The sequence below is a fragment of the Anser brachyrhynchus genome (genome assembly GCF_964034855.1).
Source record: "Anser brachyrhynchus genome assembly, chromosome: 5".
Taxonomy (NCBI): Eukaryota; Metazoa; Chordata; class Aves; order Anseriformes; family Anatidae; genus Anser; species Anser brachyrhynchus.
Genome location: NC_137699.1, coordinates 55,268,338 through 55,295,261, shown reverse-complemented (window position 1 = coordinate 55,295,261; position 26,924 = coordinate 55,268,338). Strand labels below are relative to the sequence as shown.

The window sequence follows — 26,924 nt, the reverse complement described above, 5'->3', positions numbered from 1 at the left end:
GGCGCAGGTCTGTGCTGAGGGCAGAGCCCTGCACAATTTCCGTTCTGTGGCATCTCTGAGACCCTGCCACCTCGCTGTGAACGCCTGCCCAGGGCTCCTGTCGGGATTCCCGCAGGCACCGGCAGGACACGGAGTTAAAATGCCCCCGCCACCATCTTGTGCAGCGCTCCCTATGGCTGCTGGGTTGTCGCTTCCCTCCCTAGTGCATGGCCACTGGGGCGCCTGCCGCTCACCTTCAGCTCACGTCCCGGGAGATGCAGCCACCAAAAGCCCTTGAGATGCTGGAGTGAGGGGGCCCCAAAACAGCAAGGCCAGGGGGGCTGCCTTGGGACGGTCCCTAGTCCCTGCAGAACAGGGCAGGGGCAAGGGGCTGCCTGGTGCAGCGCTGCACTGACCTCAGCTGGGGAAAAACCCAGCTAGAAGAGCTTCATTCACTTGCAATGAACTGATGTGAAAGGGGAAAAGAGCACAAAAACACTCCGAAGCACAGCAAACGCCCCCCCCCCAGCAGCGAGAACAGCCGCGGTGCACGGGCCGGCAGATGCTGCGGGCGCTCTCCAGGCACCATGGTAACATCGCAGCCACAAACCAGCACCGGGGCTGGCTGTGGTGTGCCGTGTCCCCACTGCCCCCCCTCTGCAGGGCAAGGATTTGAGTCAGGGGTGGTATCTGAGGGACCTGCGTGTGCCCAGCCTGCCGGTGGCAGCCACCACAGGCAGCAGGCGATGGCTTCATCAGAGCCAGCTGCAGCGTGTTTCATCGCCTGTCACCCCATGTCAGGGCTCCAGTACCTCTCATGATGCCTTCCCAGGCCTTTGAGAAGGGATTATGTCTTCCAGAGACTTGAAGAAAATATAATAAACTTAAAATAGCTACTTCCTTATGGAATATGCCAACAAGCCCTACTGAAAACCCAGCAGAGTGCAAATTTGCATAAATCTGCATCTATTTCCATAATTTCAGGCTCACTCAGTAGACCCGCTCTGGAAGGAACAGGTGCCTGACGCTGTGGACACCTGAGGGTACGCGGCACACCGCAAACACCACCAAGGCTCCCCCCGTGCCACCGCTGCCCCGACCCATGCTAGCGAAGGGCCCCGTCCCCTCGTCCCTCCTGCAGCAGGCCATGTGCCCCGGGCCACATCCAGCGTGGGGCTGGCCCAGGCACAGGGCACTCAGCACCCTGCAGAGTCAGACCCACCTCGCCAGGTGCCACACAAGACCCAGAGCCCAACGCTGACCAGCGTCATGGCACCAACAAAACGTGTGTCATGTGAACAGAGGTGACACCAGGAGGCCGTGCCTGCGTGGCCGAGCACTCACGGTGAAGGTTTGCTGCCATTTCCTTCACCACACGGATGTTTTTATTCAGGTGGGCTCCGCTGCTTGTGGTTTAGATCCCACCAGGAGCCGTGTGAGGGGCGGAGGGGTGGCGGTGTCCCCCAGGAGGCTGCGGCTGCCCTCCTGGCTGCCTGGGCACCGGGCCTCGCCGTCAGGTCTCGGTCTCGCTTGGGTCGTACAGGGGGTTGAGGTAGAACATCGGCGGGGCTTTGGGAGCCAGCTCCTGCGGCGCCTCCTCCACAGAGCCGGCGTCCAGCGGTTCCTGCAGCAGCAGGGGAAGGAAAATCAAAGGATGGGGAAAAGGAAGCAACACCCCCAGCAAAACCCACCCAGCGCAGAGCCCTGAGCACCCCCACGTCCCCAAGCACCCCGTGTCCCCGGGCAGGGGCCACTCACCACGTCGAACATGGGGTTGTCGAAGCCTTTGTCACTCGCTGGCTCGGGGGAGGCCGGGTCCTCCTCTTGGTCCCAGAGGCGGGGGAGGCGCAGGGGACACGGCCTGGGGACAGACATGGTGTCACCCTCTGCACCCCAGCCCTACAGCACCCTCCCTGCGCACCCCCAGCCAAAACGCTGCCGATACAAGAGGTGGGTGGGAAAGAGGGGCCAAAGGTTTGGGTGATGGTTGAAATGGGACATTCGTGCCCCTTCCTCGAGGAAAGCTGCATGTCGATGAGCAGAAAGCAGTGGGCCTGCCGCTCCGGGACCTGTACCCTGCCAGCCCGCAGAGAACCACGTGGTGCTCATCGCCTCAGAGCCATCGCTCGCCTTTCCCAGGCTAAAATGAATTGCCACAGAGCTGCCACCTGTTCCCACTGCAATCTCAACAAGCACTAATTACTTTTTATCATTACTTTTACCATGTTATCATTTCATCACCTTAATCACTACCATTGCTTTCATTAGCTTCCTCATTACTCTTATCCTAAGGGTCCCGGTCCCGAGCAGTGTCCCCGTGCCAGGTACGAGGCTCCACACGTGTCACCGCAGCCCCCGAGCACCCCCAGCGTGCTCACATACACAATGCAAGAGTGCTGGGGTCTTTCTGGTGGGAACAAGGTGAATTTGTTGGTTTGCTGGTGGCCGGGACGGCTCCGCTGCATGGAGCCAGACGTGTGCAGCCTGTCCAGCAAATAACGCCCTCACGGGGACTCGGTGGCTGCTGGAAGAAGACATCCAGGGCCAGGCTGATCATTAACCCACAAGCGTAGCAAACCCAACCAAAAACACGACGTCTCTGTGGCCCTGCCTCCAAATTCACCACAGCCCAGCAGGGCAGCCTGGGGGAGAGCAACCCTGGGGTCACCCCACCCTGGGGGGAGCACCCCTGGGTCACTGGGGGAGCACCCCCGGGTCACCCCCTCCCCAAAACCCCACCGGTGGGTGTTCCCCGTCCCGGAGCCGCTCAGGGACATGCCGCAGGAGCAGGGCGGCTGGGGACACGGGCTCAGCCCATCTCTGGTAGCTGCACACCCTTCCCTCCCGCTGCTGACAGAGCGGGTTTCAAAGGCCTGTCCAGCGTCCAAGGAAGTGTCAGTGGAATATAAATCATCAAGTAGCAATTACGGGGCTGGGAGTTTTATTTAGAAATTAAACGGAGGCTCTGGTTTATGGCTGGGAAGCGTTATGCCAGCACGTGCCACGCGGCAGGGGAAGCGTCCCCGGCCACCTGCTCCGCTGTCAGCCCATGACACAGCCAGCAGCAGCCCTGGCTCCGCGTCCCCTGGCGGGTACCAGCGCACCAGGCACACAGAGATGCTCTCGATGCCCTCAGCATTATAACATGTTTGGGGTCAATCCCTGCTGCCTGCAGTCAGGGCGGTGGGGCGAGCCATACCGATAAACCTGCAAATCACCCCTTGCCTCTTCTAATCCACGGGGATGAAATGGGGGTGCCTCTCTCCCTGGGGCAGCAGGGATTTGGATGCTGCTGGCCAAGGCTCTGCAGGCAGCCAGAGCCTGCTGTGGGCACTGCCCCGTGCCCACCCCGCTGCCGAGTGTCGTGGGGAAGGGGATGGAGACCCAGGTGGTGCCCAGCACGCTGCGCAGCGTGCAGGATGAGGGCACTGGGGGAGAGCCGTGGCTGCTTCCTGACGCTGCTGTCCCCTCTCAGGGCTGTTTCAGAGCTGTTTTGCACGGCTTTGATGGGGCTCTATTTAGAAGCTGGCAGCTGCAGCTCTCCATCCCCTGGCAGGCTGCAGGCAGAAGGCTACAAGGACTGGGAGATCTCCCCAGGCAGCAAGGGCAGCTGTGCCCAGCAGATCCCTCCTGGCTGCGGAGGAGGCTGGGGCCATGAAGCTGCCCTTCGGCCACCTCAGACCTTCCCAGCGGCCCTGGCTGGAAGCCAGCAGAGCAGGACACAGCCTGCAGGTTACCATTAGCTGTACGCTGCTGCAGAAGCCCTGTCCCTACCTCAGCTTTCCCTTTCGGTAGAGAAAGAGGACCCCTCCCAGCACCAGGAGACCGGAGAGCAGCCCCAGGACCGTCCCCGCTGCGATCCTCCTCGCTGCGCGGCTTCCTGCCTGCCCGCTGAGGGTGCTGCCGGTGGCCACCTCCATTCTGCTGCTTGAAATGCCGAGTGCTTCACCTGGGAGGGAGCAGAAAGAAACGGGTGCGGGCTGGAGAGGGCAAGATACCTGCACACCGCCCCGTTGTGCACATGGAAGAGGGGATCGGCAATTGGGCCTGGCACAATAGGGTCACCCATTTTAGCCCCATTCCCCGAGGATGGGGTGGGATAAACATCTGGGTGGACTCAGCCAGGATGGGTCTGTGTGGGTCTGGACCCACAGGGCTGGGTGTGTGGTGCCCCAGCTGTGATCGACACACTTTCCTGCCTCTTGCAGGGCTGCATTCACTCACAGCATTCTGGCCAGAAAGCAGCTCTGCAGAGAGGGACCTGGGTCCTGCGGGCACCAGGCTGCCCACGGCCAGGTAGGTGCCCTCGGGGCAAGGATGGGCACAGGTTGAAGCACAGGAAACAGGAAAAAATAAGTTTCATTTCATGGTGCTCCACTCGCACTGCTATGATTAAAACAGTGAAACTTTGGGATAAGCAAGGCTCCCTAATGAAATGGTGAGAAAAGCAGTGTGTGTGTGTGTGTGTTAGGCCCTGGTGGGGGTGAGGCAGTTTGTGAGTGCCTCGGGGAAGTGTCCTAGAGGATGGCAGAGTTACCGTGCTGTGCTATGTCGCCCACGAGGTCTGCGGCCAGCTGCTGTGCCGCGGTGCCAGCCTGCTCTCCAGCCCCGCCGTCGACCAGCACGATTTGGATGACAGGCGTGGAGCCCCGCGGGAGGAGTCCCAGGAAGGTCTGAGCTCTGTGCACCTTGGAGATGGCCATCTGAACGCCTTCGTACTTGGGCTTTCCAAAACACAAAAGTCACATAAAGCCCGTGAGAGCGGTGGGCAGAAACAAATCCCGTCCGCAGACAGCCCTGATGGACGTACCGGTGAGGACCACCACCAAATCTGCACGTGAGCCCCAGCACAGAGCTGCCATCCCTGCTGCTGCCTTCCCAGAGGGAAACCCCCTCCAGCCAGCCTGCAGCTGAGGACGCAGCTCAGTGTAGCACCCCATGGGATGGGACCTCAGCCGCACCAGCCCCCAGGGCAAGTTGGCACGCCTGAGAGGCCGAATCTGGGAGGAGAAGCCTCCCAAACGGTGGGGACCGAGACACCCCACACCCCTGGGACGTACCAGGCTGAGCCAGGCTCGCACCACTCTGTCCTGGTACTTCTGCAGGTCAAAATCGGGTGTGAAATCCAGGGTGACAACAGCTCCTGCGGTCCAAAAGCAGACAGACAAGCAGTCACAGCCCAAAAAGAGCAGAGTGCTGCAGCAGAGGCACGCCTCCGATCGCCCCAGATGGCACCCAGGGACCCCAACACCTCCAGACAGCTGGGTCACACTGGGCCTGGGGAGTGGAGCAGCATCTGAGCAGCGCTGCCTGGAGAAACCATGCCTCCTTCGCTGTCCTTTTCAGCAGCTGCTTCGAGTGAAAGGCTTTTGTTTGGTGTTGTATTTCCAGCGGGAAGCTCTCCCCTGAAAGCTTTCTCCCGCATACACCCGCGGGAAGCTCTGCATTTAGCGGGGTCTCAAGGCTGCGGTGCAGCAATGCTGCCGTGCCGTTGGAGGAGAGGCACAAAGGAGCGGGTACTCGTGTGCCCTCTGTCGCTGCCCTGCATTCATCGATTCAGGTATTTTCCTCGGAAACAATGCAAGCAAACATTTGGTGAAATATGAAATTCCCCTAATGGCTTTAAAAGGCTGTGCTTTTAGGAGTATATCAGAGAAACATATGGTGCCTTTTTAATGAATTCGGTGCGACGTACCAAATATCCAGGTACAGGCACATATGAAAAATTGCCCTAAACAGACTGCCAGGTAGATTAACAAATATGTGCCCACAGCCAAGGGAACGCTCTCACTCTGCAAGTTTTTATCTTAAATGATGCAAAACGAACTTGCTGTTGGAAAGGTGCAAAAAAGGCACATTTCCCTTGCTTGTTTTGCACTGCACAAGTTTTCCTGCCGCGCTGTGACCCCCGCCAGGACACTCCGGGCCCCCACTCACCGCAGACCCCGCAGCAGTGGCCGAGGGGCCGCAGGGGGCTCTGGCAGGGCAGCGCCGGGCACCCCGCTGCCCCGAGCAGGGACGCGCAGATGCGGTGTCCGTCCTAGAGGAGAGCAGGGCAGCGTCAGTCCCTCGTCCCCCAGCTCCTTTCGATGGGGAGGAATCGCCCCTCGCTCCCAGAGCGCTTCCCCAAATTTCCCCGGGGGGACTCACCTGGGTGTTCCCACAGGCGCAGCCGGAGCTGTGGGGACAGCGGGTGCCTGTCACCTGCAGGGTGCCATTGCCGTGGAACTGCCGCGGGGCCGAGGGGCCCCCCAGGTACTCGGCCCAAGCCTCGGCGCTGCTCAGCTCCTGCCCGGGAGGAGAGCAAGAGGACGATGAGCACCTCCATCACCGCCTCCAGCAGGCAGCCTGCGGCAGCCACACAGCAGGAAAACCCTGCAAATCGCCCGCTCCGGCTTTTCCACGGGGCCAACAGAAAAGTCTTTTCCAATTTATTTGTTTTTTTTAAAAGACCACAAATAAATCATGGGAATTTTCTTGTTCTGCCTCTTTCTGCTGGGCCAGGGACTCAGTTTATGTGGTTTTAATTAGAGGGGGAAGGGACTGGGTATGAGGTGTTTGCCTTCAAGCTGGGGAACATGTCAGTGGGCTCGGCTCAGCACATGCAGAGCTGGACTTCCCAGCCTCGTCCTGCACAGCCACCTACACCCTGCACCCGCCGCCTTCCCCGGGAGGCCCTTCCTGACACATCAAGAGGATTTCTTGGTCCTTGGGGTGAAAATACCCTGCAGGCAGCAAGGAGTGGGCTGGATAGAAAGGGACAGAGTTGTCTTTCATTACAAGGTTGGATTTTGAGAAATATGAGATATACACAAAAATACAAAGCGTTTTCTCTTTCCAGCTCATCACTCAGCAGCTGCCTCCACTCCACAGCACTGCAGCCATCAGGGGGGTTTGGTGGTGCAGGATTGCGCCCCTCAGTGCTGGGGGGGATCCCAGGCATCAGCAGGACCGGCACCACTCCAGCACCCAGGACCATCCACCTCAGCATCCCCTGGACCCCACAGGTGAGCTCCATCGGGGTGCTGGAGCTGCCAGCGTGCTTGTTTCCTGACGCCTGGCCCCGAAATGGCTGATCCCAGGCAGCACAGCAGCAGAAATAATAAATCACTTGTGAGATGTCTACCGCATCTCCCGCTTCTGGAGGCAGCGCCTGTATGCTGCCGCAGAGGCTGTGATCTTCAGCTCTTCCGACCGCGAGGGACGGGGATTGGCATCTGCCTGGCCCGAAGCGCAGCAGGCTGCGAGCGTTCCTATAATTATCCCCCCGATCAATTAGAGAGCGGTACGGAGCCAAAGCCGGGAGACAACTGTCAGCCCGCGGGGCACATCCAGGCTGCGGGTGGGAGGCAGGCGTCCCGGGGGGGCCCTGAGCACAGCGGTGGCAGACACGTGCCTGGGACAGGGGCAGCCCCTTGGTGGCACAGAGGGTGCTGGTGGGGAGAAAAAATTCTCCAAATCTCTGGATCGTCGTCTGCCTGATGCTGCACCTCCCTGGGGATGCAGTGAGGAGGTGCTGAGGAGGTTTCCCCCTCCCCCCGGCTCCTCGTTACCTGTCCCATGAGCGAGATGCTCCGGAGACGGATCGCTTGCCGCGATGAGTCGAGGTTCACACGGAAGGAGGTTTCGGGCTGGAAGATAACATCGTCGTACTGGCACGGGACTCGCTCCTCATCCACGGAGAAGATGTGCCCGGCTGGCTCCTGGTCCCCAGCGGGGGACACGTCCTGCCACAGCGCAGGGTCGAACCAGGAGCGCTGCTCGGCATCAGCAAACCTCAGCACCGTGCCTGGGACAAGCGAGAGGAGAGGTGGAGAGGGAGCTGGACCCGACCCGCAGCCTCTGGGCGGGTAAAAGAGGTGGCCACTTGGCCACAGGGCTGGGGCGAGGAGCCTGCTGGCATCGCCTCCCCCTGCAGGGCTTCCTGCCAAGGGCGGGTGGCAGCAGCAAAACCCAGCTTCTGGCTGCAGACCCCCGGACCCAGACCCCAGGGGATTTTTTTCCCCATTCTTTAAAGCTGAACCTTAAGGTTAAGGGGGGAAAACAGCCCAGTGCTGCAGGCCCCTCCAGCAGCCCCACGCGTGCTGTTGTAGCCGACACTGTCCTGCGGCTGGACTACACCACCACGTGCCACCAGACGTGTTATTTGGCTCCAGGACAGCAAAAGTACATCTCCGGGGCAAGCAGCGTTGGGGCAAACAAGTGGCACTGCCCAAACCAAACCGCTGCCTCGCTCGCTGCGGTCTGAGAGCCGCGGGAGGCAGCGGGATGTGCCGAGACACCCGTGCACACGGACGCCCGCGGGGCCGAAGGGCAGCGCTCCCAAACGGCTGCAGCTCGGTGCTGGGAGGCCCGGGTGTGCAATTTGTAACCAGTTTTCTTTAGAAACACCGTGGCAAAGCAAAACGAGGGCTTTGATGTGGCTGCATGCTTAATAGGCAGGGTGAAACACAAACAACATTTACCTCGCCGCTCCGACTTCAAAGAGCCCCCTGGTATAATTACTGTTTTAGAAGACAGGTGATGGGGCGGGAGAAACGAGACGCGACGTGGGGGAAGCCATCAAAGAGTGGGCAGGGATTCAGAGGGGCTGAGTCACCCCGCGACGAGGGGGGAGAGCAGAGGCCTTGGTAGCGCTGCCGCTGCTGAATTCGTGCGGCTGAGCGCGTGGCGTTTGGGCGGCCAGCCCCGCACGAGGTACCTGAGCCGCATCCCGCGTCCCAGCTGCCGTCGAAAGCCGCGAATCCAGCGCCAGGTGCCAGGAGGAGCTCTCCGTTCAGGGGGAGGAACTGGAGGAAGGGATTAAGAGCGTTACTGTGGCCCCGCTGCCAGCCACCCAGGCTTGTCATCAAATAACGCCGCTAATTATCAGGATGCCGATTGCGCTCCCCATCTCCGAGGCACTCTGCAGTCATTAGGAGCTACCCTCACTGTGCCCTGCCTGATGGGAAGGCATCGTCGCCTCGTTTTACGGACGGGGATGCTGTGATGGGGTTTCACTTGGTCTTGTAGCAGCACAGAAAAGCACGAAGCATTCAGGGAAACAAGAAAAGCAGAAAAGCCAGGTAAGCTCTTCCCACGGCTCCCTCCTCCTCTGCCATACACAAACACTCCCAGGGGCTCCAAAATGGCTCCATAAATTCCTGGGCCATGCAAAACCCAATTCCTGTCTGCAAGCGCCCAGAGGTGGCAGAGCAGTGGGCTCCCAATGGCTGCCGGCTGGGCAGCGGGTTTATTAAAGGTTAAAAAAAAAAACAAAACAAAACACAGTGGGTTTATTAAAGGATGAGAATTTATAAGGATGCCCTACACTGGCCCACAGACTAGGACATGCCTCTGTGCAGGCATTGCCCGGTGGGTGAGCATCTCACCGTGCTGGCTCCTGCCACACCGACTGTGTTTGCCCCTCAGCGGCAGATCAGCAGAAATCAACCAGGGAGCCCAAGCAGGTGTCAGATGGAGTGGGTTTGTGCGGGGGGCGAGCCGTGGAAAGCAGGCAGCAGCACTCAGCACCGCTTGCCGCAGCCAGACCGCCTCCTCGCACCCCCTCGGGCAAACAGCCCGGCCAGGCCAAGCTGGTGGCACCAAACTTGCCTGGTTTGAGAGGGGTCTGCGGGACAAACCCTGCCCAGCCTGGAGAGCACAGCACTGCCCCATTTCAGCGGGGAGCCGCAGCCTCCAGCCGGCGCTGCCCACCCCGGGGCGGCCTGCAGCAAGCGGCCGACTCACTCACAGCGCGCCGCTTATTCAGCCCGGCTCGCCTCATTTTCCACGTGCAGCTTGCCAAAGGAAAAGCTGGGTTTTCCCCCAGTATTTCCACGCGCCAAGGGGTGAGTCATGCGCGAGGCTCCTCCAGCTCAGTCCATCGGGGGCACAGCCCCGCTCCCACCGGCTGCTGGGAGCCCTCGGGTCCGCGCTGGGCCCGTGCAGCTCGGAGAGAGGCACGCTCGATGAGCTGGTGAGGTTTCGTCTACTTAATTGGCCTTTAAATATGCATGAGGGTTGGAGAAAGCGAGACCTGGGACTGGCGGCAGCGGGTGGCTGCGACAGCTCTCTGTCCCGGGGGAGGCCTCGCCTGCGGGTGCTCGGTCCCACCGGCGGCCCCGCTGCACAGACGGAGCGAGGAGGCCGATGCCTGGGCTCTGGGCTCCTCCTGCCCCGAGGCACGGCGCCTCCCCACCGCCCAGAAGGAGACATTTGCCCACGGGTGCTGCTTCACGAGACCGCAGGACGTGCAGTGCCTAACTGGGAACCGCACCATCATGTCCTCCAAACCTCTTTGCTCCTGAGTAAAGCCAATTTTTCCAACACGGAGAGAGGCTGAAAGGTCTGCCAGGATGAGAATGGCAACGTGCCCTCTGCCTGCAGATGCAGAAGCCACGTCTAGTGACATTTTGAGGCTCGGGACTTGGCCTGCTTTGAGCTGGCCAAGCTCTATGCTACCAGCCTCCTTTACCAAGCGAAGCACTGTGGCTCGTTTTCGACAAGCCTGCGGGCTGCAGCCCTGTGTGCCTGCGCCGAGCAGGGAGGGAGGTGTCTGACCCCCCGTGGCTTGTCACCAGCTGGCCCCTGGTCGCTTTCCCAGGCTGCAGAAGGTGCTGGTGGTGAGTTTTGTTGCTAGGTTGAGACCACCAGGTTGGGAAGTCCCATCTCTGCCCCCTGCCTGACGGACATCTCTCTCCCCAGTGAGGTTACCTAGCCCTTTGGCTGCGGCTGTGGATCAGAGCACCCCAAACACCCCGAGGCCATGCAGCGAGCTTTTCTGTCCAGGGGTTTGTTTGTTCAGAGCTTCACAAATTAATGAGGGGGAGAAAAAAGCTGCAAAGGCAGCACTCAGACAAGTGTGTCCGTACATTTGTAATCCGCATTACTCACACTGCTCCCGGGAGCAATGCAAGAGCATTTTGTACATGCGTTACGCCCGGAGCAAAGGAAGGCAGCCAGGTAAGGACCTTGGCTGGTTGCAGATCCACACACAGATACACAAATCCAGTGACCCAGCAGGTTCAACGTCACAGCCCCCTTGCACATGAGGTGAGCAGCATCTGGACAGGGTCTGGAGCAGCTGCAGGGTCAGCAGCATGCTCTGCTCACGTATGGCACCACTCGTGCCCACGGGAGAGGTGGAAGAATGTGCCCCTTAGCCTCAAACCCAGCCTGCCCCACACCTGCAGAGCCTGTGTGCCGGCTGGGGTTGGTCTGCAGCCGCCGGCCCCAGGGCTCTCCGGAGAAGATGCAGCTCCTCCAGCAAGCACAAAATGCAAGAAAAGCCCTGCACTTTTGCTTCCCAGCAGGAGTTTCCGAGGCTGGCCCCCACACCAGCAGCTGCATCTACAGCTCGCTGCCCACCACTGCAGAGGTGCTGTACACCCACCACTGCCAGCCTCGTGGGGAGGCAGCGGTGGGGCCTCTGCTGTCGGCAGCAGAGCTGGGCAGACCCTCCCGAAGTGCACACGCTGGTGTCCGGGTTTGTAAACGATTTGCACTTTGTCTTTTCCTAGCAGAGCAAAGAGTTAAGCAGCTCGGCTCACTGCAGAGGACGAGTGGAGACGCTGGTTGGGCAGTGGCTTTCTGCATTTGGGAGTTTGTATAGGAATTACATATAGGCTGGGACCCTCTCCAAGTACATTTTGAACTGAGCAATGACATGTACCAAAGGACCAGAGCCAAAAAGCTGGCAGTTTCATCTGTTTTCCTCGGCTCCTGCCAACCCGTACTCCAGGGCCATTAATACCATGAGCTTGGAGTCCCACTAGTGACTTCCCACCCCTGACACTGCTAAATGACTTATCTCCTTGGTCTTCATTATCAAATGTAACGACAACTGAAACGCAGCCATAATTTTTCTAATCAAAGTCAGAAAAAAAGACCCAAAAAGACGACAGGAAAGATCCCACCTCGCTCTCAGCCATGACACGTGCCACGCCAGCACTGTGCCGCGGCACGAGGTGCAGTCCTGCTGCCCCAACACGTCGGTGAGAACAACACCAACTGCAGAGGTACAAAAGGAAGTAGAGGGGAAGGCAGGGCCGGAGCCACCTCCTGCATTTCTTTCCTGCAGAATGACCTGCAACTATCCTAGCCCAAAGGCAAAGGCCTGAGAGGGCAGCTTTTGAGATGGGTTGCACCCAGCCTCTGGCACATCCCGGCACTGCTCTGGCAAAGGTTTGAGGTGAGCAACAGGAGCAGTGCCACATCCATCAGCACAGGGAAAATGCGATGCATCTGCCAGGGGGAAAGGCAGGAGGCGGGCAGGAGAACAGGCAGCCTCTGGTCCCTTCCTGCTGCTGCCTGTGGATGGGAAATACGGGGGTTTTCCCCCTGCCCTCGGGGGCTCTGAGTGCCGCCAGGTGTGCGGGCTCTTGGGTGGGATCCAGCAGCAAGGCACGGGGCCAGATTCATCCACAGGTAAATCCCTGCGACGGCTCTGGAGCGCTGCCAGGGCTCTGCTTGCCGTGGGGTTGCTTTGGTTTGTTAGGGGCTTCCTTTGCGCTCTCTCCTGCCCGGATGAAGCTCACACCTGCATCCTCCAGCTCGCTTCCAAGCCCAGTGCTGCTGGCTCCATCCTGACCCCGCTCCTCCCCCTGCCCCTGCACCTGGAGCATCCCAGCACCACTGGGCGAACGGCTGGAAACTGCAGAGACCTCGCTGCTGAGGGAGCAGGGGCGGGAAGGTGCCACGGCCACGGTTAGCCTGACATCCCTCCGTGAGACATGCCCCCCGGGAGGAGCTGGGCTTCGCCATCCCAAGGAAAAAGGGTGAGATGTGCACTTTTTTTCCCCATGAGAACGCTGCTCAACGAAGATGCACTCCAGCCCTCATCGGCTCCCTCGAGTACCTCGCCCTTCTGCTTTCACCCAGGGCAGCAGCAGGGGCACGGGTGGCGGAGCAGCGTGCCGGCGGGACGTCACCACTCCGGCATCGTCCCCTGCACGTTATCGAGGCACTTGGCTGCTCTCCCCTGCCTGCACCCCTGCTGCCCCCCTGCAAGGCAGGGTGATTTGGCAACTGTGCTCTCATTAACACAGGATCAGGTTCCCCTGCTGTGCCCACCGAGCTGGCCTCGGCACCTCGGGGTCCCAAAACGTAGCGTGAGGGTGATGGAGTGGCGAGGCTGTGCTCAGGGGGCAGCTGAGCCCCTCTTGGCTGACCCGCAGCTCCACCTGACTCGAAACACTCTGCTGGGGTGCACTTTATCTGCAGCACCGTGATAAAATGCAAACCAACAGCTTTTCCTGGCCCTGGGGGGAAGGAGGTCCTGACAAAATCCTCCTGAGGTCAGCAGGCTGCCAGCCTTCCCCCAGGGGACCAAAGCCCTCCCAAAGTCCTGCTGCACCAAGCAGCTCCTGGGCCATGTGTGGGTGCTGCCTGGGGGCTCAGAGCCTCCCTGGGCAGAAATTGGGTGTCCTGGTGCCTGGGCAGAGGGACGAGGGAACGTCGGGAGCATCCTCACTGTTTTGCCCAAGAAGTGAGAGCAGGGACACAGCTCCCGCACCGAGCAGCCGGTACGTGAAACGTTCGCACCTGCGGGAGTGCAAATCAGGCTAAGGCACTTGAGCTATGGATGCAAACTGCAAACAGAGGCTTAGAGCTATTTACAAATCTACTCGGGATTAGTTCAGCTCATTTTTCTGAACTCCTCTCTGTGCCCAAGGTCAGAGAGAGACGGAAGGTGGCTGGAGGTGCTCGCCGAGGGACGGAGGCACAGAGCCAGAGCTGCCCCAGCACCCGCCCCAGCCCGCGAGCCCCCAGGGTGCTGGCACGCTGCTCTGCTCACCACGGGCTTTGCAGCTCCCTCCTGCTGCAAACGAGTCTGCAAGGATCAAATAAAGGCAGGGAGGTGTCAGCATGGACGGCTGCAAAAAGCTGCTTCGCTGCACCCCTTCCTCAGGCAGGCGAGCTGCCGGAGAACAGCCCGCAGGATCTGGGCTGGTAATTATGTGTCGTCACACACACGCACACGCGCGCACACACTCCCGTAAAATTTTTACCTTCATCTCGGGAAAAGAGAAACTATTCCCTTGCCTGGGTCTCGTTAACCTGCGTCGCCGCGATTTCGGAAGCAGGGGGAGGGGAGCGGCGGTGTGTGGGCCGAGCACAAACCATTGCAATTCATTAGAGCCAGCGCCCCTGGAGAGCAATTGGCATTTCGAGATCAATCTCTGCCAGGAACCAAGCAGGAGCATCCTGCAGCAAAGCCGAGTACATTCTGCTCTCACAATTAGGCAGCTAAAAATAAAACGCCGAGAGATGAGGACCCGCTTGGACCCCAGCTCCTGACCCTCCCTGGGGCTTAGGGCCCCGCAGCGGGTGGGCAGGGACAAGGTTTGGGCAGCTGGACCTCAGTGAGGGTGGGATGGGCGCTGGGCACAGCTCGGTCCAGCGGGCAGTGAGGTCCCCAGGGGACAATCCCACCCCGTCACTTCCCGGACACCTCGGGGTGGGGACGGGGAGAAAATTGGGTGTGATGAGCGGCCACCAGCTCGGTGCAGGTGGCAGCGCCACCAGCCATTAGGCGTTGTGCAAACTGGGCAGGGGGCTCCGGGGGCTGAAGGCACCCGAGATGCCCAGGACATCGGTGTTTTCCCCCCAAGCAGGGAGCAGCAGAGAGCAGAAGGTGATGCTTGTGCTGTGCCCTGACCCCGAGACCACACGAGGCTGCGCTGCCCACGTGGCTAAACCTGACTCCTGCCCCCCCAGAAATAGCAAGTGGCATCATCCCTGACCCCGCGGGCCGTCCCTGGCCCCGGCTGGGGCACGCACTGCTCGAGGGCCCGTGCGGGCTGGGGGACGCCGTGCCCGGCTTTCCCGCGGGGAACGGCTGCATTGCAGAGCCTGCAGCCCTTCAGGGCCACGAACAGGGCGAGCACCCAGGGGTGCAGCTGGACCCGGGTCACGGCACCCAGCACAAGACACAGGAGCAGCCCCGCAGCCGCGAGCAGGGTACGGGGGTGCTGGGTCTGGGTCCCCTGCCCCTAGCCAGGTCCTGGGTTTTCGCTGCCTTGCTGGCACATCAGGCACTGCCGCGCCGAGCACCTCCATCCTTTTTTTGCAGATTTACCCTCAGGCACCTCTGGAAGCCTGCTAAATACTTATCTGCATCTTTAGGCAGCTAAAGACCATAGAAAATCCAGCCTAATAGTGATGGTTACGCTTCAAAGTCACTTACGCTTAAGCTGGATTTGGATTTAGCGTGTAGCTGAATTAGAGACCCGCTCTAACCTTCAGAGCAGACAAGTGACAAATCGGACAATGAAGGTGCTTCCCTTGAAGCAGGGGAGGTGGGTTTTGTGGGTTCGTGCCCCTGCAGCCCCGACCTGATCCCGACAGCTCCGGGGGGCTGCGGGGCGCTGGGCAGGGGCCGGGGGCTGCGGCTCGCCCTGGAGAAGAGGAGCAGCGAGCGGGCGCTGAGTGCGCAGCGGCATGCAGGAGGGGAAAACAAGAGGGAGGGGAAAACAGAAACGAGAGGAGGGTCTTGTAACAACGGGATCGGGTCTGATCTTGCCGCTATCCATGGGCACACACACACAGGGGCAGGGGACGAGCAGTGGGAGCGCAGCAAACAGCCTGTTTGGGGGTGAGCACGGGCATTTTGGTGTTTCTCACACAGGGGGCATGGGGGGGAACAAGAGTCCTCGCACCACCTCTCCGCCAGCCCTGCACCAGCCCCAGCATCTCCTCCCCTGCGCAGTCAGCACCGTCCTCATGAAAGTCAATGAGAGCCGAGCCCCTTCCCTGGCCACAAATTCCCTTCTGTGATGCTATAGCAAGCATCGCGCGCCTGTTTTTTTATTTTATTTATTTTTTTTTCTGGCCAAAGGCTGTATAGCATCTCCATGGCGACTCCAAAGCTTAATGTATTCCTGCTGATTTGAGTGATTAATTCTGCGGCGCGGCGAGGCCAGCATCCGAACAGGTGCAGCCCTGCCTCACTGCAGAAAGCCTCAGAACCAATTTGCCTCCGAACGACCCCGTTGCCAAATTTCACGCCGTCCCCAGCTCAGGTGCTGGATTTCGTTCTTTTAAAATCCCTCGTCTTGGCAATCCCCTTATCACCTGGTGACCACAGAGCACGGCAGCGCACGGCAGGGAGAGGGAGATGGTGGAGGTGAAATTAGGAAATTGATTAGCCAGGTTTGGGAACTCAATGGGACAGCGCACTGCAAACGGTGATGATCTGAGGAGGAGGGAGCTGCGTGCTGGGAAGTCAGCTGCAAAGGGCTCGAAACCCCCACCAGAGCCTGACCTGGTGCTGGGGAGGATTTTGGGGCCACTCGGGCACCCTGACTCTACCACCCGTGGTGGAAACCTACAGCTGAGCGCCCAGAAGAGGTCGGCGGGGCTCTGCTGCCGCAGGTGGGGTCGTTGGCGTGACGCTGGCCTCTCGCCTTTGTTCCCAGCGCATGGCCAGCCCTGGGTCTTTTTAATTTCGGCTCTTTAGCTTGTTTTTGAAAGGCTAATGCTGTAATGAATAATGCTGCTTTGCAATTATGCACTTCGCAGTCCTCTGATGAAAGTACTTTAGAAATATTATACATTCATCTGTAAGTAAAATAAAATCTACTGGAGTGATATTTTGCTCTTTTCTTCTCTGGGTAAATTCCACCTCATTTATTACATTATATTTGTACGTATTTCCCAAGTACATTCTTTCCTTCCAACATTCATATTTAAAATGCCACGTAAATAAAGTAACTCCTCCAAATATTTGTAGAGGGATTAAATGCGGCGCATGGCGTTATTAAAGCATCAAAATTATTAGCGGGGTAGACAGCCCGCACAAATCATACGACGTAAATTTCAAGGGCCCGTTCAGACTTAATGGCTGATAAAAGAGCCAAACCCCACCTCTGACTTTTTTGCTGAGCCTAAAGCCCAGAGAGAAAACTCTGCCGCGGCCACATCCCGTTTGGTGGGATGCCCCAGCTCAGCTCGCTGTCGGTGTCAGGATGGGCTTCTCCTCCCCATCCCCTCCTCGACGGTGTTTTTGCAGCTCGAGCCCCCAGCCAGGACCTCCCGTTGCCCCCCCCAGCCCCCAGCCTGCGCTCGCCCCTCGGGGGCATCACAGCTCCGTGCTGTGCCCGTCTCACCGCCTCTGGGATAAGAGCGCCCGAGAAAAATACGGAAAGCAATGGCATTTGAAAGGAAATTTCTTGAGCAACATTTTGGGATTTCCCCGAATGGTTTGTTTTCATTTCAAAGTGTTTTCCTGTCAGCTTCACTTAGCCTCAGCCCAGGGCTAGTATCTGTTCTGCACCAGCCGCGCCGTGAGCTGGTGCTTCCCGAGCAGGCTGCTGCAAAGAGCTCAGTGGACAGGGGTTTTTTTCCTTCCTTTTGGGAAGAAAATTTAATTTCTTCCAATGGGCTTTTGGGATGTTTCACCCCCTACTCCCCCAAGTGAAAATAAATAAATAAATAAAACATGGCAATGGGCTTTTTGCTCCAGGCTGCTTTCTGCACGGAGCAGCACAGGATGCTCGAGCAGCTGCCCCAGCTGAGGTTTCTCCGCAGGTTGCACCAGACCGGTGCCGCCCACCCGCCCACCCGTGGCACGTTGCTCACCATGTCTGTCACTGCGTGGGGAGACCTGACGAAGACCGAGAGCACCTGGAAGGAAAGCGAGAATAAAAAAAAAAAAAGTCTCAGGGCGCTTTCCATGGGCAGGTAAAGGGCTTGCCAAATGCCCAATGTCATTTTGAAAAAAAAGAAAAAAATAAGAAACTCAGCACTGATACCTTGTTCTTCTCAAAATGAATCACGTCGCTGGCACACGGGACCCGCTCTTTATCCCAGTTGGACGCGGTTTCAAAATTGGTGTTGGGAATCCACTGCTTGTACGCAGCCATGGCAGCAGCTGGGAGGAACAGGGAAGCAAATGTAACCCAGGACTCTGGGGAGATGTCCCAGCGTGGGCCAGGCCCTCAGAGGGCATCGCAGCCTCTGGTTCTCCTCAGGTGGCCGCAGGGATGGGTTTTGCAGCCCGGACCTCCGCACCCTTGAAAGCCAGCCCTGCGTGCCGCACCAGCTCACCACCGCCAGCCTGGGGCCCGGGGCTGTGACTTCGCTTTCCTCTCCCCACCCTGCCCATGCCGCTGCGGTGGCACCATTCGTGCTCACCCCAGCAGCGGTGGGGTGATCTACCAGGCTCTGAGGGACACGAAGGAAGGACGTTACCCTAGCACTGGCCATCACAAGGGTCGTCGGTTCCAGCTCCTTGCTCCGAAAAGGACCGCCCCAAAATCAGCCCCTGTGTCTGAGAGCGGTGTCCAAACACTTCTTGAGCTCCACCAGGCTCGGTGCCGTGACCACTGCCCTGGGGAGCCTGTCCCAGTGCCCAACACCATGGGATGCTCTATGGGATTCTTCGACCTTTCCAAGCTGGATCTGGGGATTTTCTGCCCAGGATCAGCCTCTGTGTGACTGCAGTTCCACAGCCCCCATCCTCCTGCCCCTGCCTCCTCTGCAAAAGGGATTTTTTGGCTGAGTGATATTTTTTTACCCAGCCAGGAAGAAATACAAATAAGAGACAGATACTTTACACAAGAGACAAGGCAGTAAAGGCCTGCAGGCAGTGGGTAAGAATGATATATACAACCCGGTACCTAACCATTAAATTCCTTGTTTTCTGGTGCCGTTAGGGCCCCAACCCATGAGGCATTAGTAAAATACAGAGCCCCTGCCCTTGGTGGTTCCAGGAGGTAGGAGGTGAGCACGCGGAGCCAGCAGTGCCAGGAGGAGAGGGCAAGAGGAGAAAGGGGATTTGGTATGGCGTGTAGCACAAAATATTGACCGGCATCACATGTTTGGGGCTCAATAGTGGGGATTTGCTTGCGTCCTAGTGCCTGAGGTCCCACCAGGCTGGGTGTCCCCCAGCAGCTGTCCCCATGGGCTGCCAGGACCCCGATGGTGCCGTGGTGGTACCCGCTCGTGACACCCCCAGTGATGGCCCCGCTCGCTGAGCAGCAGCCGTGGCGGAGGCTGGTTTCCACCCTAATCCCCTCTGTTTGTACAAGAGCTCCGGGAGCATCTGCCTGCGAGCCTGACATTTCCCAGGCTTGGCTGGGAAATTCGCATTCACCTGGAGATGATTCTCAACAGCCTGAATTAAATGGCTTCGGGAAAGTGATTTATGAGACAGAAAGGAGGGGGGAAAAAAGGTAAAATAAAAAACCTTTGCTCTTAATAGGGTTCATCTTTTCCTTAGGAAAGGAGAAAAAATAACAACACTACAGAGTACATTCAAAGTAGGTGGTGGAGAGGAGTGGGCAGAGGAGGGGCAGGAGCATGACTTGGGGGCTGGAGGTGGGGTGGAGAGGTACAGAGGGGCCATGGGGACCCCAGCTCGGAGGGAAGGGGTCTGGATGGCTGTGGCTGGTGGGGAAGGTGTGCTGCAGAGCGCCTGGGACCTGCTAGTCCCAATGACCGGGAGGAGAGCTGGCTGGTTGTGCTAAGTAGGCTCTGCAGAGGCTTTATCAATGTGTAATGATCGCCTTCGGAGCATAATTGCAGACTTGCACTGGCTGGCTCTGCCAGGGGCTCTGCTGAGACCATTTATTGTACATAACCATGGCCGGATGAAGAGGAAAAAACATGGTTTTAACCTGAATGAAAGTCATAATGCACTAGCAGGCTCCGGAGCGTGGCCACGAGCAGCTGGGGCAGGAGGGGAGCAGAGGGGCTGGAGACACAACTTTCAGCTGCCTCAGGATGGGTGGGAAATGTCCCAAGAAACAGCAAGAAAACTTTCCATTCCTAGCTGTCAAAGGAAGAACAGGGCAGATCTGAGGTCCTCACTGGCTTGGAGTCAAAAAGGGCTTAAGAAAGGAAAAAGCTCCCAAATAGCCATTGCAAGCTGCTCTGTCCATGCTAGGGACCCGTGTCCTTCCCACCCCAAAAAGCCGGGTTAAAGCCGTGGCAGGAAGGCTCTGCCAGCCCCACTGTACACACACCTCATGTTCCCACAGCTGCGAGGTGTTTTGTGGAGCGAGCCCACGCTGTGTGCCTGCCCGGCACGCTGCCCGCCACGGGGCTGGGGCTCAGGGGCCGCAGAGGTTAACCTGCTCCTGCACAACCCTCTTTTCCCCATACAGCTGTGCTGACGCATTCCTGCACCCTCCGCAGCCCGGGAAATATCAGCGTGGTATTTAATCAGCCTTGTCTCCAGGGAAGCGCAGTCCTTGAACATCAAAGCGACATGCATATTCAACAGAAAATGGATCCTGCAGTGCAGAGCTGCTGGCTTCGAGCGAGAGCAGGAAAACCTGAGCTGCAGAGGTGCGGCGAGTGCCACACACAAATTGGAGCCTGGCCTCCCAGGCTCGTTCTCCTTCCTTCTCTTTGTCCATCTGGAAACGCATTTTGCTGTTCGCATTACGAACACACCGCAAGTGACACTGCAGCTCTGCTCCGAAACAGGATTGCTAAAGGACACTTGAAATGGGGAAATCATCCCTCGGCCAGCCCTTCTCTGCACGCAGCCAGGCCCTGGGCGTACTCACCAAGGAGCTGCAGCACACTGAGGAGGAAAATCAGGCCATCCATGTCACTGCAGGCTTCTGGTGCTTGCATCCACAGCCCTGCCCGGCCGGACCTTGGACTGTCCCGGGCACGTGATGGGCTCAGCCCGCGGGAGGCTGCAGGGAGCGCAGCGGTGCGGGAGGCAGCCTTCCCCCAGCACTGACCACAGCCTCGGCCAGCCCTGGGAGCCAGTTTGCTCTCAGCTCCTCTCCCAGGCTCCTCATTTTCTTGGCATCCCCGGGGAGCCTGGAAGAGCCATTGGGGAGTGAGGCGAGGAGCTGAGAGCAGTGGTGGTGGCTTCTGGAGCGGGGGCGAGAGCAAACTCACCCCATGCGCTTCCAGTTCCCCCCCTCCCGCAGAACCCCGTCATTACCATAATGGTCTCCGTGTATTTTCAATTAGCTCCCTTGGAAGAGAGCAGCTTCCAGCAACAACTTGTAATTGTACTTTGGCCACCAGCTGACTCGCTCATTACCTGGCGCGCGCCGCGCAGCCCCACGCTGCTTTTGTTGAGGCTGCTGGGGGTCGAAGGTGGCAGCGGCGCCAGCACAGGAGGAGGATGAGGACAAAGGTCCCCACCATACGCAGTGCCCCTACTGACCCTGAGCAACTGTCATTTTAAGGAGCCACAAAGCCTGTGGATGGGTTTCTCCTCCAGCCTTGCTGCCAGCCATCCCCGCTGATGGGGGTAATTTGGTGAAGCCACTCACCACTCCCTGGAAATATCCTCTTTTCCCCCAAACCCGTAACCCTGTGAGCGGAGGATTGAGAAGAGCGGCAGGCTTCCCACTCCCCAGGTGCCCCAGCTGATGCACTGTGCCCGGGGAGGACGGCACTGCTGTCCCCACGTCCCCGTCCCCACCGGTGCCACAAGCACGGCCCGCTGACTCGCCGAGCGAAGCAGCTATGGAGCAGCAGCTCCCAGCCTGGGCATCAGCCCAAACGCAGTCAGCACTTTCCACGTAGGGAGCTGGATGCCAAGAGATGTCCTCGAGGTGAAAGGCTCCCACACTCATTACCGCTCACAAATCACTCCCTGGGGATCTCTGGGTGATTGCTGGCTGCGCTGAAATCTGTACTCTAACAGGCAAAAAAAAAAATTTAATCAGCGATGCTCAGCAGGAACAGCTTGAAGGAAGGTCCACAGTGCGCAGAGGGCAGGGCGCACGCTCGTCCATGGCCTCAGCATCCCACAGCATGTCTGAGGCAGGTGGGAGAGGAGAAACCACTCAGTCCCCATGCCCGAGAGGTGCCGCAAGACATCAAGGCAGGGTGGGGTGAGCCTCCCCTCGCACACAGTCTGGGTTCACACACCCCTGTTTTTGCTTTTTTGTGCCCTGTTTTCACCCAGCAATCAGGCAGAGGTCTAACATACCCAACCTGTCCTGCGCTCATCAATGGGAAATCTTGCCCACAAAGGGACAGGCCCCGTTCCTGCTGCTCTGATAGGATGGGACAGGGCAGTTACAGGAATCCACGTGAATCCCCTGGTATCGGGACAGCTGCAATGTGGCTGGGAGCAGGGGGACAGAACAGCCTAGGACAGGACAACCCAGCTTTTGCTCTGTGTTTCTCCTGGGACTGGAGCGTGCCCCCCTCTGCCCCAGCTCGTGCTTCTGCTGTAGCACCACAACGCAGCTGCTCCCAAGGAGCAGGCAGTGCAACAGGAGGCTGAACGAGGGCGAGGCTGGGGTCAGGCAAAGGCACAGAGAGAGAAACAAAGATGAAAGGATGCAGAAATCGATCTCCAGAAATGAAAGCTGCTGCCCCAGCCCAGAGATTAGCACATTTACTCCTTGCTGCCTGCCAGTGCAAGCGCTAACTGCCTGTGATCATCGGTGCTCTCATGAGACCCCACCTGGAGCACTGTGCTCGGCTCAGGGGCCCCAGCGTAAGAAAGACATCGACCTGTTAGAGCAGGTCCAGAGGAGGCCACAAGGATGATCGGGGGCTGGAGCACCTCTTCTAAAGAGAGGCTGAGAGGGCTGGGATTGTTTAGCCTGGAGAAAAGAAGGCTCCAGGGAGACCTTATAGCTGCCTTCCAGTACCTAAAGGAGGCCTACAGGAAAGCTGGGGAGGGACTCTTTGTCAGGGAGCGGAGTGACAGGACAAAGGGGAACGGCTTTAAATTTAAAGAGGGTTGGTTTAGATTAGATATAAGGAAGAAATTCCTCACTCAGTGGGTGGTGAGGCACTGGAAGAGATTGCCCAGAGAAGCTGTGGATGCCCCATCCCTGGGGGCGTTCAAGGCCAGGCTGGATGGGGCTTTGAGCAACCTGGTCTGGTGGGAGGTGTCCCTGCCCATGGCAGGGGGTTAGAACTGGGTGGTCTTTAAGGTCCTTTCCAACCCAAACCACTCTGTGATTCTGTGACGCTGCAGGGAGGCCAAGCACATCAGCACTGCAGAATGGCAAGCCACACACAGCAGAGGCTTGACTTACCCAGCACTGAATTATAAACTGGTATCAGAGCCAGAGGTACTATTCACTTTAGTCATTCAACCCAGTGCCTCTCTGAATTCCCCTGCTGGACAACCACATCTCTTCTTGCAGTCTACAAGTCGCAGCCTGTAGCAGAAATAAGAAACACAGGGAGCTTCTCCTCCCACAGCAGTCCTCAGCAGGCACTTCTGGCCTGGGAAGGGAGCCCAATGATTGCTGAGGTGGCACGAAACACCGATGGTTGTGACCATTGATCCCTGAGGTGGGTGATGTGGCCCCGACTCCCTGCAGCCCTCCAAATGGCCAAGCTGCAATAACAACATCCCCAGAAAACCATTTAGGACAGAGGAAAATTACTCTGTGATAAAAATAATAGCGGGGGCAGATGGCACAGGATGAGACACCATGTGAGATTCTCATTTATCTGAGAAAACATTAATGTCACAGGTGTGACAGCACAATCTGCATCGCCACAGCCCATCCCTGGTGGCAGAGGAGCTGTGCAGCAGCCAGCCAGGGAGCTGAGGCTGGACATTTGGCCAGCCCTGGAGCCCAGGCGCTGTGGAGCTCAGCTGGCTGGTGTGTGCCTCCAGCAGCCCCATGGCCGCCTTCCCTGTGAGGTGCGGGCAGGAGGAGCCAGCCAGAAACAACGTGCTCTCTGATGGTGTCGAATGAAGAGGAACCATCCAGCGCTTCGTGTGTAATCACAGAACATCCCAAGCTGGAAGGGACCCACAAGGGTCATCGAGTCCAACTCCTGGCTGTGCACAGGACCACTGATTTTTATCAGCCCACATGCCTGAGCGTGGTGTCCAAACGCTGCTTGCACTCTGACAGGTTCGGTGCTGTGACCACTGCCCTGGGGAGCCTGTCCCAGTGCCCGACCACCCTCTGGGTGCAGAACCTTTCCCTAACCCCCCGCCTGACCCTCCCCTGTCCCAGCTCCATGCCGTTCCCTCGGGTCCTGTCGCTGTCCCCAGAGAGCAGAGCTCAGCGCCTGCCCCCCCGCTCCCCTCGTGAGGGAGCTGCAGGCCGCCATGAGGCCTCCCCTCGGCCTGCTCTGCTTGGGGCTGAACAAACCGAGGGACCTCAGCTGCTCCTCGTACATCCTCCCCTCCAGACCCCTCACTATCTTTGTAGCCCTCCTTTGGACACTCTCTAATAGTTTTATGTCCTTCTTATATTGTGGTGCCCCAGACTGCCCACAGTGCTGGAGGTGAGGCCTCACCAGCTCAGAGCAGGCCGATCCCTCCCCTCGCCCGGCCAGCAGTGCCGTGCCTGACGCACCCCAGGGTACAGTTGGCCCTTCTGGCTGCCAGGGCACGCTGCTGGCTCACGTTCAACTTGCTGTCGACCAGAACCCCCAGATCTCTTTTCATGGGGCTGCTCTCCAGCCTCTTGTACCCCTGTCTGTACAGATATCCAGGGGTGCCCCTTTCCAAGTGCAGAATCTGGCACTTGTTTTTGTTAAATGTCATACTCCTGGTGATTACCCAGCCCTCTAATTTGTCAGGCTTTCTCTGCAAGGCCTCTTTACCCTTGACAGAGTCAACAGCTTCTCCCAATTTAGTGTCATCCACAAACTTATGGATGGCACTAGGTAGACAGCTTGTACATGATGCACAGAGACAAGAAGCCTGAGGTGAGCAAAGGAGGAGGCTGGCACCTTCCCCAGGGACGTGGTGGAGCATTGTGCTCCACTGGGGGAGTTAGAGGGGCACAGACTCTTCCAAATGTCACTGCGGGGAGAGCAACACCGGAATGTGGGTGATGATGGATCAGCTATTTCACGAGGAGGAAGGACAGGTGGGATGCCAATGACCATCTGAACTCAGAAGTTGCACATGCTTATCTTGGAGCCTCAAGCAGGAGATCAAATGCTCTCTGCACATGGGCAAGGAGCAGCTACAGAGCTACATCATGCGTGGATTTGGGATCTGAGCAACCTGGCTTGTTTTTCAAGTCCTGAGCCAATGCTCTGCCAGACACTTTAACCAGCCCACTTCATCCCCCTGCACTCAGAAAAGATTTCTTTTTAAACCCTGATGTTACAAGCCTCTACCTTCTGCCCTGGGACACGAGCTAAGGGGGCAATAGCTGGGGACCAGCTCAGGCCTTGCCTGCTGGCAGTGACAGGGGCACGCTGAGAAGCACCTCACCAACCGCCCTCAGACAGATGCTGTTTTTACCAGCCAGGGCTGATTGAAACAATCTCCTCTGCAGGAACTGCTGTTTTGGCACAAAGCAGCAGTCGAGTGTCCATAGCAATGTCTGCAAACAACTCCTGCCTCTAATCAGCTCAGCCATGCTGTCAAAACACAGGTTTCCACCAGCTGTAGCTGGTACCACAAGTTGTGGCCAAACACCTCTTAATCCAATTTGCAGTCCCTGTGGCGAAATCCATTCTCATGGAGTCTCATCCACATTTGTCAGCCTGGCCCATGGGCACTCAGCTCTCCCACTGTCTCCCAGTTTGAGCCATTTTCCATTTTCATGAGCCCATGGGACACACAAGAGCAGGAAGCATGTTCCAGCATCAGCTACTGACAGACCCAGCCCTGGTGGCCACGCCAATGGACCAAAGAGCTTGGGTGGACTTGCCCTCTCTAGGTGCCACTGTGACCTTACAGTTTGCCTGATCAAGGGTATTTCTACATCGTGATTTCTCCCAGGGTGCTTTCCATGCCCAGCTTCTGGAAAATTAACAGCCACAGCAAAACTGTTTTGCCAGTTTGCTTGGTTGAGTCACCCCAAGGCTCCAGTTTTGGTAGTTCTGGCAAACTTCCTTCTGGCAAACTTCCCAAAGAAGCAGGTGATCACAAAGGGTGGCAAGAGAGGACATGGGCCGTTGCCTGTTTAGGCAAAGAGCAGAAGTTTGGCACCACACAGGGACAAACCAGGAGCTATGCGACAGTGACAGCCTTCAGGCCTCAACCCAGCTGCGCAGGAAGCAACCACACAGCTGACTCATGGAACAACAGCTTTGGGGAAGGAAGGGGGTGATCACCTCTTTCACCACTTCTTTTGACCACTGGCTATTTCAGCCTTCCTCAAACAATTCCAGGACTTTGACACAGCAAAGCAGACAATCCTGGTGAGCTGGGGAGTTTTCAAAACCTTCCGCAGGGCCAGGAAGTCAGAGGCTTTGAAAACATTTATCTTTACCAAACAGTAAGCAAACCCAAGGCTTGAAATGCTAGAAAACTTATTAAATTACATTAAAAAATAATAATTCCCCTGCGGTTCTTGCAAGTGATGACCCCAGCACCCTGTCCGGGTCCAGGAGATGTACACGACTGCACAGCACCCTCTGTAGACAACACCAGGAGCTCTTCACTCCGCTGTCACCAGCTGCTTCATGCTTCAAGAGCTGGCACACCACTGCTGTCACCCGAGGCAACGCATCACCTTCCCGGGGAAAGCACGCTACAGAGCTGGAAGTTGCCTTCCGTGACCTGTTGTGCAACAGAAAGCACCTATAAAACCTTATTCTTGCCAGGAACAGGGTAGCATATCACTTCGATTATAATTCATGGCTGGAGGAAGGAGGAGGAGGGAGACGAGGAGAGGATCGGTGTTTGCTTTTGTGTTTAAAGCAATTCGCTGCTTCTCCACCTATCCTGCTGCACTGTAACAACATCAGGGTCAAGTCTGAACAGCACCAAACAAAAAATTTGGAAAAAGAATGAGCTCTGGGGTAGCAAAGATTGCTCTTCCTTATGAAGGCTCTGCTTGAAGGTAACACACTAAGTTAAAAGACGAGGAGTCTCGCCCTCTTTTTGTGCTCCACAGCAAGGTAAGAGCTTTTACTCAGTGTGGCCTCGAGTGCTGGCCATGGGAGCAGGAGTGGCAAATGCGATGTGCAGGGCAGGGCACGCCAGAGCATCCAGTCACTTACAAGTGACTTCTTTCAGCAGCAGAAGGGAATGTACACTTCAGTCCCGCTGTGCGCAGCCAGAATTGCATTTCTTAGCCGCCCTCCCCTCT

General features: G+C 57.9%; 1 protein-coding gene across 1 annotated transcript; it reads right to left on the bottom strand.

Moving 5' to 3' along the window:
• Positions 1–1,304: 1,304 nt before the first annotated feature.
• Positions 1,305–21,021, bottom strand: AMN (amnion associated transmembrane protein). Its single transcript, XM_080593981.1, has 13 exons — positions 20,870–21,021; positions 20,478–20,612; positions 17,715–17,833; positions 17,542–17,586; positions 8,681–8,768; positions 7,533–7,768; positions 6,130–6,267; positions 5,917–6,019; positions 5,040–5,122; positions 4,517–4,703; positions 3,754–3,928; positions 1,738–1,840; positions 1,305–1,603 (listed from the first exon to the last, which is right to left on the bottom strand). The coding sequence occupies exons 2-13, from the start codon at positions 20,545–20,547 to the stop codon at positions 1,493–1,495; spliced, it is 1,458 nt and encodes a 485-aa protein (XP_080450107.1). The 5' UTR covers positions 20,548–20,612; positions 20,870–21,021; the 3' UTR covers positions 1,305–1,492.
• Positions 21,022–26,924: the final 5,903 nt, after the last annotated feature.

What these genes read in the sequence shown, in the direction of transcription:
- AMN (XM_080593981.1), bottom strand. Translation starts at nt 20,547, where the DNA reads ATGCAAGCACCAGAAGCCTGCAGTGACATGGATGGCCTGATTTTCCTC. An exon ending in CAGTGTGCTGCAGCTCCTTG is followed by an intron (nt 17,834 to 20,477) that starts GTGAGTACGCCC and finishes TGTTCCTCCCAG; the next exon opens with CTGCTGCCATGGCTGCGTAC. An exon ending in ACAACCCCATGTTCGACGTG is followed by an intron (nt 1,604 to 1,737) that starts GTGAGTGGCCCC and finishes CTGCTGCTGCAG; the next exon opens with GAACCGCTGGACGCCGGCTC.